Source organism: Maniola hyperantus, chromosome 8 (genome assembly GCF_902806685.2).
Source record: "Maniola hyperantus chromosome 8, iAphHyp1.2, whole genome shotgun sequence".
Lineage (NCBI taxonomy): Eukaryota > Metazoa > Arthropoda > Insecta > Lepidoptera > Nymphalidae > Maniola > Maniola hyperantus.
In genome coordinates, this window is record NC_048543.1 from 7,660,522 (window position 1) to 7,680,352 (window position 19,831).

Below are 19,831 nucleotides of genomic sequence, written 5' to 3' on the forward strand. Positions count from 1 at the left end.
CTATATATTTTTTGATAACTATGGAGATTTTGCAACATCGGATAGATCCTATGGATATTAATCTACATGGTGATATCTACTAGAAACTAGATCCATTAAGTAGGTATAATATAAGTAGTTTACTAGCTGGCCCGCCCTGGCTTTACAAGGGTGGATTTTTTGAAAAACGTTGAGGCGGAATATCAATTTTCATAAGTAGATACCTATAATGAGAAAAATGCTAAAATAAGTAGAATAAATTTTCATTTCAGACCAGCGCGTTTGGACTTTGGAACCCTCGTAGCTTTAGTTACCGCTATAACAACAAATTAATGAAAATTTCAAAATGGCTGCCATGAAAATTTAAAAAATTAAAAAGTGTTATTAATAATTCTTGTACGATGGAACGGAACCTTTTGTGTGCGAGTCCGACTTGGCTTGTCTGTCGGTCATTGAAAGCTCACCGGTTTACTGAGTGTATAGGTACCTATTCATATCTGAAAGCACTAAATTCACCGATTCTAAAAATCCGGTAGCCTAGTTAACTGCACCGAGGGGAAGGTAATACCTAGAATAGAATAGAATAGAATGTTTTTTTATTCATGTAAACTTTTTAAAACTGCTTATGAATAGTCAGGTAGTTTTATTTACCACTGGTTCGGAATGCCGTTCCTACCGAGAAGAACCAGCAAGAAACTCGGCGGTTGCTCTTTTTAATTTTTCAAGCTAGGTAGGTACCTACATAATAATTATATAGTCGACTGGTCGTCTTGCTTAGTGCATAGTGGTTTTGTAGTGTACAGAAATTATTATTATAGCAACCGCTAAATAGACGCGGCGTAGACCGCAAAATAAAAACTGTCTTGTCTGTCCTCTCAATGCCCGACAGTAGGTACCAACTCTAGGCGGTAGGGTAGGTAGGTACAGGTAGGTACCTACTCCTTTCGAAAAATAAAATAAAATAAAATATTCTAGTAGGTAGTTACCTACCTCCCTGCTCAATATCGGCAGCATCATACGATGTAAGTATGTACTCGAATGTGCAAAATTAGACAAAATAGATTATAAGATTAGGTACTTACCTAGATACGCTAAAATTAGCGCACTCAGAACCGTCAAACCGTCCTTTCCAATGCGGTAAGGTAAATACAAGTGGATGTCTTATATATTCATTTGCCTACAATTTAACTAAGTAAGTAGGTTACCGATCTTAAGAGGTCGAGTCAAGTTCACCCAGTTTCACTCTTTTGTGGGTGGCTAGCTCTGTTTTTGTTTACCAAAGAAACAATGCATTTTTATCTTAAACTCGTGAGGAATACAGCACCTAGGTTATAGTAATTATACAAGTAAGTTAATTTAATTATAAAAATCACTTTAAAATAGGTACAGCTTAAAATTGCATAGGTACAATATTCCTTAATTAGGTAGGCTTTCTGTCTTTACCTACCTGAAATTTTTATAAGACTTACTTAGGTACCTAAATAATAAAATGGTAAAAATGTATACCTAGTTACCTAGTTTATATCATTAAGGTGTTATATCGTTTATGTAGATACTCTTCAGAAGTAGATCATACCTATGTCTTACATAGACTAAGTAGTATAGGTACTACCTACTTATACTGCGTCAATAAGGTAGGTGCGGCTTAGTAATTGTAAATACTTACTCGTCACGGAGCTCATCATGGTCGAAGGACATCGTTATGTCAATACACTAGCACTACACTACTATATAATTGGATTGTCTGTAACAGGAGGTAGGCGGATCGATGGGTGCAGCGACCTTAGCAAATGCTGCGCGACTGTGGATACGGGCGGCCCGGCTTTTCTGCCCAGATTCGATGGGCGCGGATGCGTACAAAAGCTTGCGGCTTGCGCAGTTGCTTACAAAGACAAATTTCATTTCCCGATACGTACAGAACACTTATTAAGGTTAATTTACTTTCAAACATTAGTTACCATCGTTCATGACTAATGATAAATCAATAGGTTTAGATACCTAGAGGTATCGCCCGTTTTAGCAGATAAGTACTAAAACCAACACTGGCGATTATTTATCAAATAAGCAGTTATCTATCGCTCTTTAGAAATATAATACACAGGTTGATTTTGTACAGCTGATTCTTTGATAAGATTTTCCTATTTTAGTTTTCACCGCGTTCATTCCAATAAAAATTGGATCAATAATACTGATCTGATAGAATTTTACAAAATTTCTCTCGTAATCTATCTAGGTACCTACATATTTGATTACATTTAGGAACCGATTTGCCAAAACAGACAAATCTGTATGGTACAACATGCGGGATGCGATTTACTACGCCCGCCCTCCCATTACTAAAGATGCAGGAAAAGCAAGTAATACACCAAATAACACAAATCTTCTACAACACACTCAATCCATAGTAGGTACGTTTCACTCCGACACCGGAGGATCCTCAGGAGATGTAGGTAGACTCCACAATGCACAATTGCAGTCACTTTGCAATTTTATTGTCCATTATGATGAATGTTCCTTTGTCGGAGAGAATTAAAACGTGCGCCGAGTGTGTTCTAGATCTAGAAGATTCGTGTGGGGTTGCGTTGCCTGTTGGTGATGTGTATTGCTTGCTTTTCAATAATATGCTTCTTTAGTAGGTAGTTGGAGGGCGGGCGGTGCATATCGCATCCTGCTACGTGCATGTTGTACTATAACTGGATTTGTCTGTTTTAGCGGGTTATAGCAAATAAGCTTGTGGTTCCTTGAACTTTTAAGTTTTCAACCTTTGTTGACGGCACTCCGAAGAAATAGGTACTTATGTAGGTATTTATTAAATCATGCGGCCAGCCTAGCTCTAGATTTTACTGATCAGTGATCAGTAAAAAAAGTATCTATGATCATTTTGATATTAATGATTCTCCAGACATGTGGGTTTCTACATCTTTATGGATATCATTACTAACTAGGAAACGGAACGGAAGAAAGGAATTATTTAATAATACAAGTTTAAATGCATTAACACTTTATTTTGAAATATGTTTACACAGTAGGTACATACCAATACAATGGTAATAAGTAATAACACATAATAACATTTATATTGTATCATTTGAAACTTCTAGTAATAATTATCACTGAGTAAGAAAAAAAGACGGTCAAGTGCGAGTAGGCGCCCGAGAGGGTTCCGTACCGTACCTTTTTTTAAATACCCTAAAGGTAGGTAGCTACCTACTTAATAATAATTTATTAAGGCGTGGTACTTTTGTATGAAAATTCGCTTTCTAGAATCGCATCTTCTAATTGAGCTAAACTTGGAACTTTTTACAGCAGTATGCGGCTTGATATTCAATTTTAATTTCAACTTGATAACTTAAGCCGTTACTGATAAAAAACGGAACTTAAAAAAAGCCAAAAACTTTTACCCACTATGAGGTACGAAACCCTTAAAACAAAAAAAAATACATCAAGCAAAACTTAAAAAATCTAAAAGGGGTAAATTTAGATATAAAAAGTAAAAATATTATACCAACTAAACTTAAGATGTAGGATATAATCTAACTTCACAATAAAAGAAGAGATGTACAAATTAATTCTAGGCATTAATTAGGTAGCTATAACTCGTAAAATTTAACTCCTCACGCGCCATTTTAACTTTTGTGTCAAATTTCATGTCAAAAGTACGATTTAGTCCTTATATTAAAGATGAATCGTACTTTTGACATAACAGTTCACCCATGGAGTTAAAATAGCGCGTGAGGAGTCATGTTTTACGGATTATACATGATATGTTTGAAATCATAAACACTAACACTGTAAACTGGCAAGGCAGTAAAAATAATAAAAATAGTGCCAAAAGTTTTACTATAGGTAACTATTACTAAGGTACAAAGGAAGTAAACTATTAAAAATAAACGAATTATTTAAATAGATACTTTAAAAATGCGGCTAAAGCAGAGTATAGAATAACTACTCAGTACGTTATTGACTAGTACAAGAAACATACAAAAAATAGATTTATTTGGAACTACTTAGGAAGGTCACTCGTAGTCCTATTCGTCACTTAAACCTACTAAAACACAGCTCATGACTATACTTAAAAATATAAGAATTAAAGACTGGCGACTATTAACACATTGTTTTTAACGGAATTAATCATACTTGATCACACAAAAACCAGGATTCATAGCTTAGTTCATAGTACAAGGCGTACACATACACACATAAATATATCTCTAATTACAGTGGAAGTCAATTCTTCGTACTTCCTTTGACAGGTTGAGAATATTTTAGTTAAAGCTGTTGAAGTAAGACTTTGTGTATTGTATAATTTTAAACTCAAATACTTTTTTTATTTCATGTAAGCCTACTTGTGGCTCTTATGCTACATGCTCATGGGGCATGACTCTACCACTCGACTCTATAATACTATAATGCGTCCAACATAGGAATGACATTTCGCTATATTGTGACATCTTAACTGGAAACATATTTTAATCCATACTAATATGATAAATGCGAAAGTGTGTCTGCCTGTTTGTCGGTGTACCTACTAACTTCTCACGGCTCACCGTTTAATCAATTTTGACGAAAGGCACAGAGACAGATTGCATCCCGGGGAAGGACATAGACTACTTTTGGTCCCGGAAAATCAAAGAACTCCCACAGGATTTTTAAAACCCTAAATCTAAACTAAATATTTTTAATATATTTCCAATAGATTTTGTTGTATTAATACTTAGTTAAACAACTTACATTAGAAAAAAAGTATATAATATGAACGCAAAGCATTTTCTTGCAAAGTATATATATTATTAAGTGACAGTTGACAGATAGAGGTCATTAGCTTTCCTATTCTTGGGCCGCATTCTACTCAACAGGGAGGGGATTTTCAAAGATTAACTGCCTAATTAGTATAAAGCAAGCATAAGATTGGCAAGACCTATCCCAATATTGCACGACATAGATCGTTCCCAATACTGCCCGAGATAGATCGTCTAACACCATGTTAACAAATATTTTTTGTCAGCTACAGCATGCATCTCGAATCTAAGGGCACAAAAAAATACTGTGTTGAGGTGTGCTGCAACTGCAACGCAATGTAGCACGACAGTTTTAGATCACCGTGAATCTTTAAGCCCATGTAACTTTTAAACTGGATATTTTTACGGAAACCTGGCACACTACAAACTTAGATATTAATGTAATCAAATCAAATGATTTATTCAAAATAGGTAATAAGTTACACTTTTTGATAGTCGGTTGTTGCATTAGTAAGATGATATAGTGGTGATAATTTTTACGCGAACTTTAAAAGTAAAGCTACGAGGGTTGCAAACGCGCCTAGGTATGGGGTATTTACTTTCTAGAACGTGTCTACAAGATTACATCGAGTTTGATTGATTAATATTCAAATGAGAACCAAACTACCTTTGTATAAAGCGAGAGACGGAGAGGCCGCCTTTAAGATTGTAACAACCTTTAATTCAGTTATATATAATAGAAATCGTCTAGCTAAATTAAGATTGCACGGAGCAATGCAAAAACTTGATAACTTTCTAATGATATATTTGACCTTCACAGCGTTGCGCGAGGTGAGTGCTTCGTAAGGCTATGTCTTATATCAGAGTCATAATTAAAGCCTTTTTACGGATGTTTTTGAACAAGGGTTTTTATAGGTATGTCATATAAATTGGTTTAAAAATAACCAAACATGCAAAACAAAGCTTTCTAACATTATTACTATAAAACTTTTTTGTCATGCAATTATTAATTGAGAACACTCCAAATTTAAACGAAATTTACTTTTTTAGAAGAATAATATAGCTTTTTCATCATCATCGTTTAGTACTTAATAAAAAATTAACAAATCAAAATTTAAATCTGTTGTTTACATGTTTGGGATTTTCACAAACTTTAATTAACCCTGTTATTATGTATAACCATGATAACAATAAGAACAATTGTAAATCAATTACTATTTAACTTATTTTTGAGACCTAATTAGTTTATCTATTCTATCTAAAGTAAATTGATTTAATATAGATAATTCTTCCTGGGAAATATAGCGTGAGGTTCTATGTAATTGGGGTCAGGCTGGTTGCGGTAACGTCGGGCGAGCCAAACTGCGAATAGCTGGAAAAAAAATTATAGTAAATATACTAAATACTGATACCAACTAAGGTCAGCGCAAACACATCGAATTTTAAATCATTTAGATGCACACTGTACAACGCCAAAAATGCAAAATGCCAAATTAGGTAAAACGGCATAATAACGCGGAAACCGAAGCGTGCCTAAGCGCTATAATAGTAAAAGCTAAACTATATAAACTAAATTAAACTATAAAATATTATAAATAAGGAATATAATATTTTATAGTTTTCTTAAATTTTAAGGTTGTTTTGGTATTTTGGGTAGGTAAGTAATCTTTCATCATCGCAAAACGCCACAAGTTTAACTTGAGCATTTTGCGTTTTCGGTGTTGTGCATCTAAACGGTTATATAATACTCATGTTAAATATCTATTCTCCTTCATCCAACCTGTTTCAATTATAAATACCTGCCTCATTAAATATACATCAAAATACGACATGTTTTCGCAAGCTCTTATAAATAACATTAAAGCCATCATACATTTATTTATTCTTAAATCTTTTAGAAGCTTTTAGGTTAATAAAGCTTAAAGGAAGCTAAGAAATTGCCGAATCATGTTGTGTTCTTCATGAATGAAGTTGTGCATGAAATATGAAAATGTTTCACAATATTTGCAAATAATATAATTCAGTGTATAAAAATAAAATTACAAAATGTATTCAAAAGTGACAATAAAAACTGTGCATATAGCATAGCGTGCATTGTGTATTTTACAATTTATAACATAAAAGTAAGAGTTTTGCTCTCATATTATAAAATGTTTAATAAGTTAACAATAGGTTTTAATTAGATACATTCCCATACACTCTATTAATATTTTTGTCAAATGTCAAATAAATAATGCAATACAATCATACAAATAAATGCAATTCATGCCAAGGTAAAATAAACGTTAAAACGCTGTTAAGTTAGTCTTGTTTGGCCTAAAATATATATAAAATAATATTATGTAGACTGAAAAGTTATTAGATCGCCGATTCGAACCACAATAAAATTACAAAAAACTGCGTCCATTACCAAGCAAACACAACTAAGTGAGCTAGGTCACTTTCATGTGGAAAATATGGCAAAATATTGCGATTCGATTCAGCCACCTAGTGGACAATGGACATTTGGTTTTGCAAGAAAGTACTTCTAAAGTCTAAACTACATCACGCGGCTTAGCAGCGTTTTGTCTCTAGCCTACAAGGTAAGTGTCAAAAAATTAACTCCTTCGCCGTGTCTGTGAGCTAACTTTTCACGGCTCAACAGTTTAACCGGTTTTGATGAAATTTGGTACAGAGTTAGCTTACATCCCGGGGAAGGACATAGTCTACTTTTTATCCCGGAAAATCAAAGTGTTCCCCGGGTTTCTTAAAGGCCCATCCGTTAAACCCATAAATAAATATGAAAACATATAAATATGAAATTTGGTACAGAAGTTGCTTGCATCCCGGACATTGACATTTTATCAACTTTTATCTCGGAAAATCAGAGTTCCCACGGGACTTTTAAAAATTTAATCCACGCAGACGAAGTCGCGGGCATTATCTAGTAGGTAATAATTATGAAAGACACTGGACAGTAGGTGGTAGTGGTTAAGACTTCGACCTTCCTATTTGGGGGGCTTCAGGGTTCAATTCCGGAGACGCACCTATAACTTGTAGTAGTAACCAACGCGAGGAAACCTGCATCACTGAGAGTTCTCCATAATGTACTCAAAGGTGTGTTAAATCTACCAATCCACTTGGCTGGGCTTGGCAATACCCTCGCTGGGTATGGGCGATGATTCCTATAACTATACAGTAAAATACGATATTGACTACAGCTACGAGAATAGCTCCGTTTTATACCAAAGCTTTAGAGCGCTTACGTACTCATCCGATCCGAATCCTTGAAAATACGTTCCGAAGTTTTTTTTAATTTTTTTTTTTATTGAACCACCAACAGAATCATACAAAAAAATTACATTATTCAAAACCTTGGTGCTAAGTTATTATATAATTTAAATTATTGCGGCTACAGCATGCAAATTTAGACGAATAAGTCGTGCGAAAGAACTCAGAACAAACAGCTAATGAAAGAAACACAAAGATAAGAAAAAAGAAGGTAAGAATTTGTCATAGAACTCTTTGTATGGTAGCTTACACACTACATCCGACTTCCGTCATCCGATATCATTCTCTCCGTCATCCGTGAGAATATCTAGGATGTGCCTCGGATTTAAATCGGACATATGACGTAGATATGTAAAAGATGTCCACTGAAAAGCTTGGATTTGTATCAGAGATCGGATTAGTGCCTAAGCAATATCTGAATTCGGTCTGAGTTTTTTGTATCCGTATTTTCACGGATTCAGATCGGATGAGTGCATGATCGCTCTTAGTGAGACATATTAAGTGACTGAATATTAATAAGTTTAGAAAAAGATTTAGTTTCGTGAAAATAACTAACCACATTATAAATGCGAAAGTGTGTTTGTCTGTTGGATTGTCCATCAATTACGCCGCAACGGAGCAACGGATCGACGTGATTTTGGTATGGATATAATTAAAGACTTGGAGAATGACATACGCTACTTTTTACCCACGTGATTTATAAAAACTTTAATCCACGTGGAAGAAGTCGCGGGCATCAGTTAGTCTATTATAAACAGTGTATAACATGCAAGGCAAGGCATGCTTTAACATGATTCACAAGCACAGTTCTAATCCACCTTAAACCATTCAATCCTTAGAGCATTCAGAGAAATGCACTGGGGTTAGCGCGCGGGTCCTTTTGGTTACGATATCTTACTGTCAACCACACACCCAGAAACTGCAAATAACCGCCGAATTGTTAGTCACAACTCACACCAATATATATATTATACAGAAAATGTTATTAAAAATTAGTCACATTATAAAGACCCACAGGAAAAAGATTAGTTGTTTTAACTATTTTTTATTTTGTTTTAATTTATTTATGTAAAATTAAATAATTGTTTATAGCTAATATTGTTAGTATAATGACATTATACCATGGACAATCGATACGTTAAGATCATGGCATATAAAATTTGTGGTCTGTGATGAGTAAGATAGAAGATACAAAAGACTAGAAGAGACTAGAAGATATAGCACTCTACAAATGTGACCTAGCTGTCGTCATTTTAAGTCTTCGCTGTAGATACGTATAGTACGCGACAGGTCGAGATGGCAATCGGGGATGAAAGGCCCCACACTCTCCGCGCTAACCCGGTGCGGACGAGCGCGGGTGACGTGCGGCTGTGCGGGGCGTACCCCCGCCTCATACGTCGATTGCCATCTCGACCTGTTGCGGACTATACCTATCTACTTCTTTTACACATAAAAAACATCATTATTAATTAATGAATTTAAAGGCGTTTTGACAGGTTTTGATTGAAAATCTGTCAAAATGTAAAATTGACTTATTCTTATTCATGTTGCCTAAAAAGGCACCATTGGGCTGAAAACTAATGGTACTCAAATCAAGTGTTGCTATCATTTTCGCAATGTTCACTGCAACAAAGAATGTCACTGGCTTCTTCAATTTAATTTAACTAAACTAAACTGTCAGGTCTAAAATTTATTCTATCCTTTTCAGCAAAGAACATAGTAAAAAGGATAGCACTATATTTAGATCTGTCAATTTAGTTTAGAGATTGTGTAGTGTGTACCTACAGCAGAATTAGTAGTATCATTGTGTAGGTATATTAATTTTTATATATTTGTCTATAATGGGAAAAAAATTATAAATATTAGATATTTGTATTTTCCAAAATAATATTATGTTTTCCATCACATACAGTTTGCAGAATCTCGCAAACGGAACTACTTATCTTAGTAGCTATAATGTATAAATATAAAAACACAAAGTTATATAATATTATGTGTTCCAATTCATACTACAATAATAAAATATAATATTTATAGTCATGTTAATATCATATTTACTCATTTGACATGAGTGATGTAATTTATCACTATGTATTTAATATTATCATGTTTGACATAGATAATGTTATATTTACAACTATAGATAGTAATATTAAAGCAGTGTATGTACCTCTGTAAAACTGAAGAAAAGTCCTATACCGCCACACAGTTTGAAAGCACTGTCAATAGTTTCCTTAAGATTCTCTACACACGGCTGGCACCAGCATTCAGGTGTTATCTCCTTGTTTGAACAGCAAATCCTCTGAAAATATCATAATAGTTACATAATTACACAAACAATGAGTAACCAATAACTATACAACGTTAGTTTTAGTAAACACAAAACCTCAAAGTAGCTTGTTCAGAATCAGTAACAGTATCGATTGCAGCCATTTTTACGTGTTATATTTTGACCATTAGATTACGGTACTGTCAGAAATATTTCAACCACCAACAATACAACAGTAAAAATGTTGCCAAGTATAAATTATTACAAAACGAAAAAGCATAGTTCCATTAACATGTACAGTACCATGTAAAAAATATCTGATTCCATTTTTAAAGTTAAAACAACTAATTTAAGGGTGTATAAATCTAGCTTGAGCCTGATATTGTATCTTAATGATACTATGTCAGAAACCTTCCTGCAATTTCCAACAACAACTGTACAAAGTCTCAACTCAATCAGATGAAGGCTGTGCGAACAAGTAGACAACAAACAAACACAAACATTAGGTTCTGTATCTCCAGAGAAAAAAGGAACCCCTGGTGTATAGGATCACTCCGTTGTCTATCTGTCGCGTCTGTCAAGACCCGTCAAAGGAATCAAATCCCGTTGAACTAGAATCATAAAAAAGCTGCCAAAGGTAGAAATGTCTTATAGCAAAAGAAATGGGAAAAATCACAAAAAAATTGTATTTTTGTATGAGGGTACGGAACCCTTCGTGTAAGAGTTCGACTCTTACGTGGCCGGTTTTTTGTTTTTATAGCTAGTCAAAATATAATAAAAAAGGCACATATCCTTACATCAATGGCATTGCACGAAGGAAAATCTGCTGTTCCATTGAGCGGCACAATTCTACTCTGAAAACCACAGCATTTGTACCTCTTTTGAACCTCCTCTTTCACATCCATATTTACTGTATTCCAACCCTAGAAATTGTTAAAAACAAATGTTATGGTAAGGTTCTTTAGAACACTAGCAGAATCCATACTTATTATACCTACTTATCCATACTAAATATATTATAAATGCGAAAATCTGCCTTACCATTTCAAGGTCCATGCATTAAATTGATATTGACGAAGAAATGGCAAAGTAGCGGGCATCATCTAGTTTACTAGATCTAACCACATTATGTAATGCAGATTTGCGCATAAGTCGAAAAAATTGGGGTCCCAAAGTGCTAGAATTGGGTATTTTCCTACTTTTGAATTTGATAAATATTATTACTTTGTTATAAACTAGGATAAAAATAATGACGTACGCTGAAAAAAATATTAAAATCCAACAAAGATTTACAAAGTTACAGGCATTTTAATTTTGGAGTGGGAGGGTCTTCTATCCCTTTCTCGCAAAACGAAAATTTGTATGAAACCGCACGAAGCTAAGCTTAGTAAGGTGTGACGTCAAATGCTATATCGCTATCTCTGTCTAATAAGAAATATTTAAATGCTTATAACTTTTTTGTTATTTGATCGATTTAATTAGTTTTTTCAGTTTACATCATTATTTTTATCCCAGTTTATAATAAAGTAATAAAAAAATTGGAGTCAAATACCCAATGATGACCACATACCAGAAAGTGTAGTGTTGCAGGATCTCATACCAAATGGACAAGTCCCAGGGTGCCGTTAGATTAAGACAGCGCAAGACTATGACATGTGGAAGGTCCTACAAGAGCCATATTATGTCCAGCAATGGACGTCTATCAGTTAATGATGAGAGCCTTGTATACAACTAATTTGATGCTATCACTATTATCTAGTTACTAGATGAAGCCCTTGAACTCGTCCGTGTGGATTTAGGTGTTTAAAAATCCAGTGGGAACTTTTTTTCCAGGATCAAAAGTAGCATATGTCCTTCTCTGGGATGTAAGCAAACTGTACCAAATTTCATCAAAATCGGTTAAACTGTTGGGCCATGAAAAGCTAGCAGACAGACAGACAGACACGGACAGACAGACAGACACTTTCCCATTTATAATATAAGTATGGAGGATTAAGTACCTCTTGAGCCATTATCTGCTGTTGATCTGAATTGACTGCAAGGCATGCGCATGCCACCGAGAACTGCACCAGGAATAGCAGGAATAGAATCACCATGTACTAAATGTTAGTAAATTAAGGAAAGTGTTGGTTTCAATATTTGATTGTACCTAGTCTTAAGAATCACATAGTTACAACATATTACCAAAAAAAAAACAACTTCAATAACCACAAACACTAAAAATTAAAAAAACTGGCTACCACCAACCAACCAACCAACCAACGGTTCCATACTCTAGTATTTTTTTCAACATTTTGCATAAATCAAAAACTATTATGCATAAAAATAAATAGAAATCTGTTTTAGAATGTACAGGTAATACCCTTTCATAGACCAAACTTGGTAAAGTTATCTTACTTTGAAAATTGAAAATACTAATTAATTTTAGCGTTTAAACTACCGTGAGTGATTTCCATTATAAATACTATCTGTCCCGGCTTACTCACGTGTGTAGTCGATGTTAGCCCGACTAGTTTCGAACCCATACGGGGTCCTTTTTCAAGGGAGTCCGTCCGCGCCCGCGCCGCGTCGCGCTAACGTCGACTACACACGTGAGTAAGCCGGGACAGATAGTACTAATTAATTTGTTCATGAACACATTTTTTTTTAATGAACCACAAATTCGCAGTTTTAGGATTCATTCCTTTACTTGTACAATAAGATCTACCTACCTGCCAAATTTCATAACTCTAGGTCAACAGGAAGCACCCTACATGTTTTCTTGACAGACACAACAGACGGACAGACAGACAGACCGATAGACAACGAAGTGATCCTATAAGGCTTCCTTTTTCCTTTTGAGGTATGGAACCCTAGAAATATTATTAAGTTTATTACCAAACTAGACATGTATAGTGTATACATACAATAGTTAATGTAGTTCTATAATAACATTTTTGAAGCCGGTGCCAATTAGCAGCATCTCATTGGCACCAACTCCAAAAACTACTATTATAGAACTACATTAACTGTTTCACATTAAGTGGCCCTTCGAACAATCAAATATTTGCTGCATAAATGTAAAAAAAATTAAAATTAAATCGTAAAATAAGTTCAGTCTGAATATGTAGGATATATGACTGTGCAGTGTATAAAAACTGAGCATAGGCATGTGCCCTTGGCTGTACCAGGTACCTGTGCAGACTGTTATGTTGCAACTTCGGAATAGATAACTTGTTTTGCGACAAATGTTCAAACATATTTTTCATAAAAAGGATACAAAGAAAAGCATAACTTGGTGATGTTTCACAGCTCCAGCCATTCCCAGCAAAGATATAAGAATAAGAAGTACGCCACATGCTAGGATGCCTCCAACTATGGGCAAATTTGTGACCAGTGCCGAGGCCTGCCCATACACAGCTACTGATATCAGGATAGAAGCAACCACCTATTAACAAAGAGTTTAATTAAAATCCACTTGATTATCATTCGCGATTATATACGAAACAATACTTACTACATAAAGAATGTTCAACGCGATTAAAGCGTTTTTAGAACAAGTAAATCCACCACACATCATGTACTATTTATTTAGTCAACGATTTTTATCTACAATCACACTCTGTGATCTAGATCTCTTCTAGACTTCCTATTGTTGGGTACCTAGACATAGATAACTCTTCCTGATTACAGCAAAAAATTTTGATATGTAACTCGCCTTACAAAATCAGATATTAATATAAGAATTTCTCAAATGAATAGGTAATATTGCAAAATGCAAATTGCAATCCAAGCTCTCATCACAGAGTACTTATCTCATTTCCTTAAATCCAATAACAATGAAACACAGATCACGTTCAGTGCTTTCTTTATACCATAAGGTAGTATTATTATATTCTCAGAATAAGGACTGTTAGAACTTGGACGATTTAACCTATGGACTTGTAACGCGCCTAATATTACGAATAAAAATTTCTGTCACTTTTGGTGCGGGACGAGGAAACACTACATAGACAACTTGACACACTCACTCAACAAAGTTTTGTGTCATTATTAACACACACATATCTAAATCTTCAACACGACTACATTTTACGCACACTAATAAGTTATATACATCAACATACAAAGAGATTACGAGTGTAAGACAGTCAAATTGATTTGCGATGCTACCGTATCGATATTTTAAAATATATCGATAGTTTTTCAGAAACAAAAGTAGAAGTAAGAATTTATTACTCGTATTTAATTACTTAAAACCAGTGTTTGGTCAGCGTAGCGTATTCTTGCATACATTCACCTCACTTAATAGGTAATTATCCCAAAAACTAATAATGCAACGTAAAAATAAGAAAAATATTTATTTAAAAAATATGCACATACTTTTTTACTTATTTTATATCATTTTTAATCTTTTGTATTTTTTATATAACGAAATTTTCATTTAAAATTTCGATAGTGAAAATGTGCTTATTAATGACTTATATTATTATATAATACAAAATAAACCTGACCGCGCAAAAGCCTACCAAACATAATTAGTAGGTATATCAATCAATAAAATGTTTTTTTCTTTCCAATCAATCATTTATTTATTGCACATTGGGTTTACATGGTAATTCCAATATGGTGTACTCTTTGTCCAAAAAAATTAAATGTAAGTTATTAAATATAACACGTATTGCCCTTACAAATTAGCAATGCAAAAATTTTCTCAATACCTGCCGCTTTTACCCCACAGCAAAATTCCATAAGACAGATATGATACTATGAAAATAAATTAGTAAACACACACGGTGGCCTCTTCTATTTTTAACACGTCATTATTTACCATTAGGTTAATGTTATGTACATTCTTGGCGATTTAATACATAAATTTTATACATTTCGCGCCTATCACTAAAATTGCGTTGCTTTAATTTTTTTTTAAATGTATTAAGTACGTGAAATCACAGAAATCGACCAGTTTTATTACAAGTATAGGTAGCGAAAAAATTGTGGTAATTAATAATAACTATTCTTTACTTGACTTGAAGACGGTAATTTAGTCGTTAATAATAAAGAAAATGTTTTCATCGATATCGATAATCGAACCGCAATCACTATCGTACTACTACGTAATTTCATGCTGTTCACGCGTATTCAAATTTTAACCTAATTTGTATGTATCGAGGGTTGCAATTGTTTAGAAAAAAACAAAATATAGCTCGTGAGGAGTGTGACTCGTTTCTACCGAATTATTACGTACTCAATTACTGAATCGGTAAAGTTCTCGATTGTTATTTTATTATAATAATTTATGTAATTTAATTTATAGAAAGCGTTTATTACACCAAAAATACTTACTTATGAAATGAAATTCCATCTTTTTGTAAATTTGATGTGTTTGATTTGTTCTTGCACTCACTAACGGCACAAACAGGCATTTTTCACCCAGCGTGTAAGACGTCGTCACACATCGAAAACGATTCTGACAATGACAAAATCGATTCCGCAAACAGTGTTTATAAACGCAGTGGATTAAAAATCCATTACTATTGACAGAGGGGAATAATCATGCGAGGCGCGTCCTTAGGTTAAATCGTCCAAGTGTTAGAAGTAGCCCTATTGTGATACTTACTGTTAGAGCGAGATAGCTAAATGCATTTAAGCTCTTATTAGAACGTGACAAAATGATTATGCTTTGTCCTTATCACCGTGGCCACTTTTTTGTTTGTCAAAATGTATTTGTACGTGAGTATTTGACAAACAACGTGAAGTGTAGAAGGAATGACATTTCACAAGTAAGAAAATCTGCTTGAGCGAGAGGGACTGAGGGGGCCACGCTAGTTGCAAATCTGGTGATTATATTAGTATACTACCTTCCACAGAGTACATTGAATATACGAGTACCTTCTAGTTTCTACCTTACTGGTCTGTGCTACCCGTAGATAGAATAATAGGTAGATGTAAGTACCTACTGTGTAACCGCGTATGAGATAGCGATAGCACGACGTAACGATGAATAACATGACAATTATAACCATTGTTTAGTAGTCAATATTTGTATTAACCGATCATTTGTATTAAACGTTTTTTATGTGAAAACAAGTAAATAACTAATGAAAAATACAATTACGCCACGAATTCTCAAAATTTGTTTTGCAACTTCTTGTATGTATTCTTGAAAAAACCCAGTTACACGATAACGGACAAAAAATAGGTTAGGTGCGTCTCTGTTTATCACATTAGTAACTTTATCTGTGCTCTCTTTTTAGTGCGAATGAGAAAGCAAACGTTCCTGCATCTACCTTTATTACTCTATCTACGGTGCTACCTTTTCTAGAGACAATGAAACGTCAATGAAATGAACATGAAGGAAATGAATAAATCTTGATAATGTCTGATTTCTTTTTTTTTTAATTTATTTAAAACTAGATGATGCCCGTGACTTCGTCCGCGTGGATTTAGGTTTTTTTAAATCCTGTGGGAACTCTCCAATTTTCCGAGATAAAAAATAGCCTATGTCCTTCCCCGGGATGATCTCTGTACCAAATTTCGTCAAAATCAGTTGAACGGTTGAGCCGTGAAAAGTTAGCAGACAGACAGACACACTTTCGCATTTATAATGTTTATAATATTAGTATGGATTTACACGTAGTAGTACACATAGAGTATAAAGTAATACACACGGCTAGCATGGGCCGAAGATAAAAATTATATCCCCCGATTTTATCCACTGCACAGGAGATAACATTAACTTCTCCACCCCTCAGAGCACGGCAACAGGGGAGAGGAGAAGTTTATCCCCGTTTGACATTTCACGGGGACTCGGGGGACTATTTATCCACCGTCTATAGCACGGGGCCAAATAAAAGAAGATAAACTGTCCTCTTTTGACATTTGAGAGGGATAATTTTATCATCGAGATTAGAGGTGGGTATAAGCTCATAGAACTTTAACTCAATTATTAAAAGATCAAAAAACATGTCTCGCGCTTTTTTTATTAGTTTGAAATAGAAAATTTAGAACGAAAATAACATGAGCACGTAATTAGTGATGGAAGTAATCCCTTTGAATTTCCCGACGCTGAGTTCCGACACTTGTTTCGGATGGACAAATATTATGTGCTGTACTTGTGCGAGCAGCTTAATGAAGCACTAAAGCCGATTAATTCGATGGATGGATTCATAAAAGTAAGTACCTAAGTACTTACCTATTACCTAAAACCATCTTGTGCAAACGAATAGGTACCTACTTAGGTAGGTAGTAGGTACCTACAAATAGGTCCTACATGCGGCTATTATCTATTTATTCTACGTCCTCACATCTATAAGACTCTTGGCAGATGGTAGTTACCAGTGAGATACAAGTCAAGGTCATGGGATGACTATTGCCCGCGACTTCATCTGTGTGGATTTAGGTTTTGAAAATCCTGTGAGAACTATTTGATTTTCCAGAATAAAAAGTAGCCGGTGTCCATCCTCGGGATGTAAGCTAACTCTGTAGGTACTAAATTTCATCTAAATCGGTTAGACTGTTGGGCTGTGAAAAGCTAGCAGACAGACAGGCAGACACACTTTCGCATTTATAATATTAGTATGGATTTTTGGAAATATAAAATAACACAATGACTCATTATAATAAAATCATTTATTTGAACAAAATAGGCAGGAGTCTAATTTAACAAAACAATTCTTAAATTAAAATACACACCTATATCATAGTTAAATACATAATGATACACAAACACAATAACACTTTACAAATTATAATGGTTCATCATAAGTGTTTTGTAAGAGTAAATATGTTAGCCTATTATACTTTATAGACCATTTCAGTATATCCTCTTACTCTTAATTTATTATTATTGAAAATCATTAATGTATAAATTGTATATTTCAGAATTCCAATGGAACAACCAAAGGACAGACTAGAAAATGTAACAAATAAAGAAATCTCACATATCTATGGATCAAACCAGACTGCTAACTGTTGCCCGACAATAAAAGGGAAAAAGGGATGGAATAATAAATACATATTTGCATTAAAATATATTTCTTTAAGTACCTATTACCTAAAACCACCTTGTGCAAACCCATCCTTATATCTACTACTACTACTAGGGTTCTGTAGGGTACCAATGGGACCCTATTACAGTCTCAGCTCTCCATCTGTCTGTCTCCTGAAACGTAACAGGTTAAAGTTGAAATTTTGTACTTATTTCTATTGCTGCTATAACAAAAAATAAGTTTCTTCAAAAAATAATTTTGCTTTAAGTACTCTTTCTGTGTGATTGAGTAACAAACACAAACTCTTAGGCATAATATTAGGAATACCAATTAAAACAATGCTTATTTGGATGTACACAAATCTCTGATGTTAACTTAACAGATCTAAAAGTAGTGCTATTATCCTTAAGAAAAGGAAGTAACAAGTTTAATGTTCAATCAAACCACACTGCCATAGAATAACTTCCTATATTCATAACTATTTACAAATTACAAAAATGTACATATCCTCTACTTACTTTTTATTTATTTATTGGCATTTATAGGAAAACCACTCGGGGCTATTGGTTTTATAAAGTACCCACTGTGTACAAAGTGGGTTAAACGACAGTCTCACCATAGTCCACCACCGACACTTCAAAGATTTCCTGCCATAAGATAAAAAACATTGGCTTGACATGCTTATAAAGAAATTAGGTTAGTTTAATAGCTCAAACCATACCAGCTTAACCAATTTTAAGTGATATTGAACTCTTCTCAGTGCAGTGTGCTGAACTGTTAGTTTTATCATCATCTCAAACAATAATGAAAATATTTTATGTTGATAAGATGTGTACCTAACTTACCTATTCCAATAGGTAGGTACCTAAAGTTATTTTGAGTTTGTTATACAAGACACACATTTCATAGAACTAAATTAATACACGCATCTCTCTGGCTGGCCCATTATGGAGTCTTCAGGTCCAATTCCTGTTGAGCATTTATGCCCAACAGTGATAATTAATATTGAACACTTATGTGCTCATATATGTGACCGACGGCACTATTGAGACATTTCCCGGTGGTCTTACATCCCGAGCTGCCTCATCATACTTGTCAGTCAGTGGCCAGTGCCCTTCTTCAAGTACATATTTCCATGTCTGCAAATAAAACAACAATTTATGCATTTCTTTGTCGCTAACAATATCAATATATTATCACTTCAATTTTGTGTACTGACTAACACAAATTGTCTTTGTGATACTTACTGTGATAGCTAGGAATTTCAACTATTCGATTATTTTTTAATTTGGATAATTCAAAAGTGGAGTTAGGTTAGGTAAACACAAACAATAACAATACTTACGTGCATAATCTTCTGTGAATGTTTTTTAAACTATTTTACGGCTCCGGCTTCTAGCTCTTTTAAAATAAAAAGCAGCCACAGACGAGTTACGAGTAACGAAAACGAGCAAAATCAAAAGCACAGATAAAAAATAATAACACTTTGACATTAACCGAGGACTAGTCTTTCCCCGCCTTATCACCGGGGATAAATATATCCAACCCTGTGCCCATGCTCGGAGAGTGGAAATAACTATCGGAGGGGATAAAATTTTTATCCT

General features: G+C 34.2%; 2 protein-coding genes and 1 long non-coding RNA gene across 5 annotated transcripts in view; all 3 read right to left on the minus strand.

Moving 5' to 3' along the window:
• LOC117984329 (uridine phosphorylase 1) overlaps positions 1-1,858 on the minus strand; it is a 29,135-nt gene extending 27,277 nt beyond the window's left edge. Inside the window, exon 1 of the mRNA XM_034970958.2 lies at positions 1,646-1,858. Coding sequence (XP_034826849.1) covers positions 1,646-1,677 — 32 coding nt within the window. The 5' untranslated portion in view covers positions 1,678-1,858. The remainder of the gene's footprint in view (positions 1-1,645) is intronic.
• A 1,105-nt stretch (positions 1,859-2,963) lies between these two features.
• Tsp97E (Tetraspanin 97E) lies at positions 2,964-14,176 on the minus strand. 3 transcript variants are annotated; one of them, XR_011236974.1, is made up of 7 exons: positions 13,754-14,169; positions 13,517-13,684; positions 12,258-12,356; positions 11,055-11,180; positions 10,159-10,290; positions 3,739-6,090; positions 2,964-3,569 (listed from the first exon to the last, which is right to left on the minus strand). XR_011236974.1 is itself a non-coding variant. In XM_034970960.2 (7 exons), the coding sequence occupies exons 1-6, from the start codon at positions 13,814-13,816 to the stop codon at positions 8,833-8,835; spliced, it is 663 nt and encodes a 220-aa protein (XP_034826851.1). In that variant the 5' UTR covers positions 13,817-14,176; the 3' UTR covers positions 2,964-6,090; positions 8,807-8,832. The 3 variants fall into 3 exon arrangements, 2 of the variants coding, with proteins under 2 accessions (XP_034826851.1, XP_034826850.1); XM_034970960.2 differs by adding an exon at positions 8,807-8,907 and having other exon boundaries at positions 2,964-6,090; positions 13,754-14,176; XM_034970959.2 differs by having other exon boundaries at positions 2,964-6,090.
• Positions 14,177-17,850: 3,674 nt separating this feature from the next.
• LOC138402629 (uncharacterized) lies at positions 17,851-19,152 on the minus strand. The gene is made up of 2 exons (XR_011236987.1): positions 19,073-19,152; positions 17,851-18,874 (listed from the first exon to the last, which is right to left on the minus strand). It is a non-coding gene; the product is annotated as an uncharacterized lncRNA (long non-coding RNA).
• Positions 19,153-19,831: the final 679 nt, after the last annotated feature.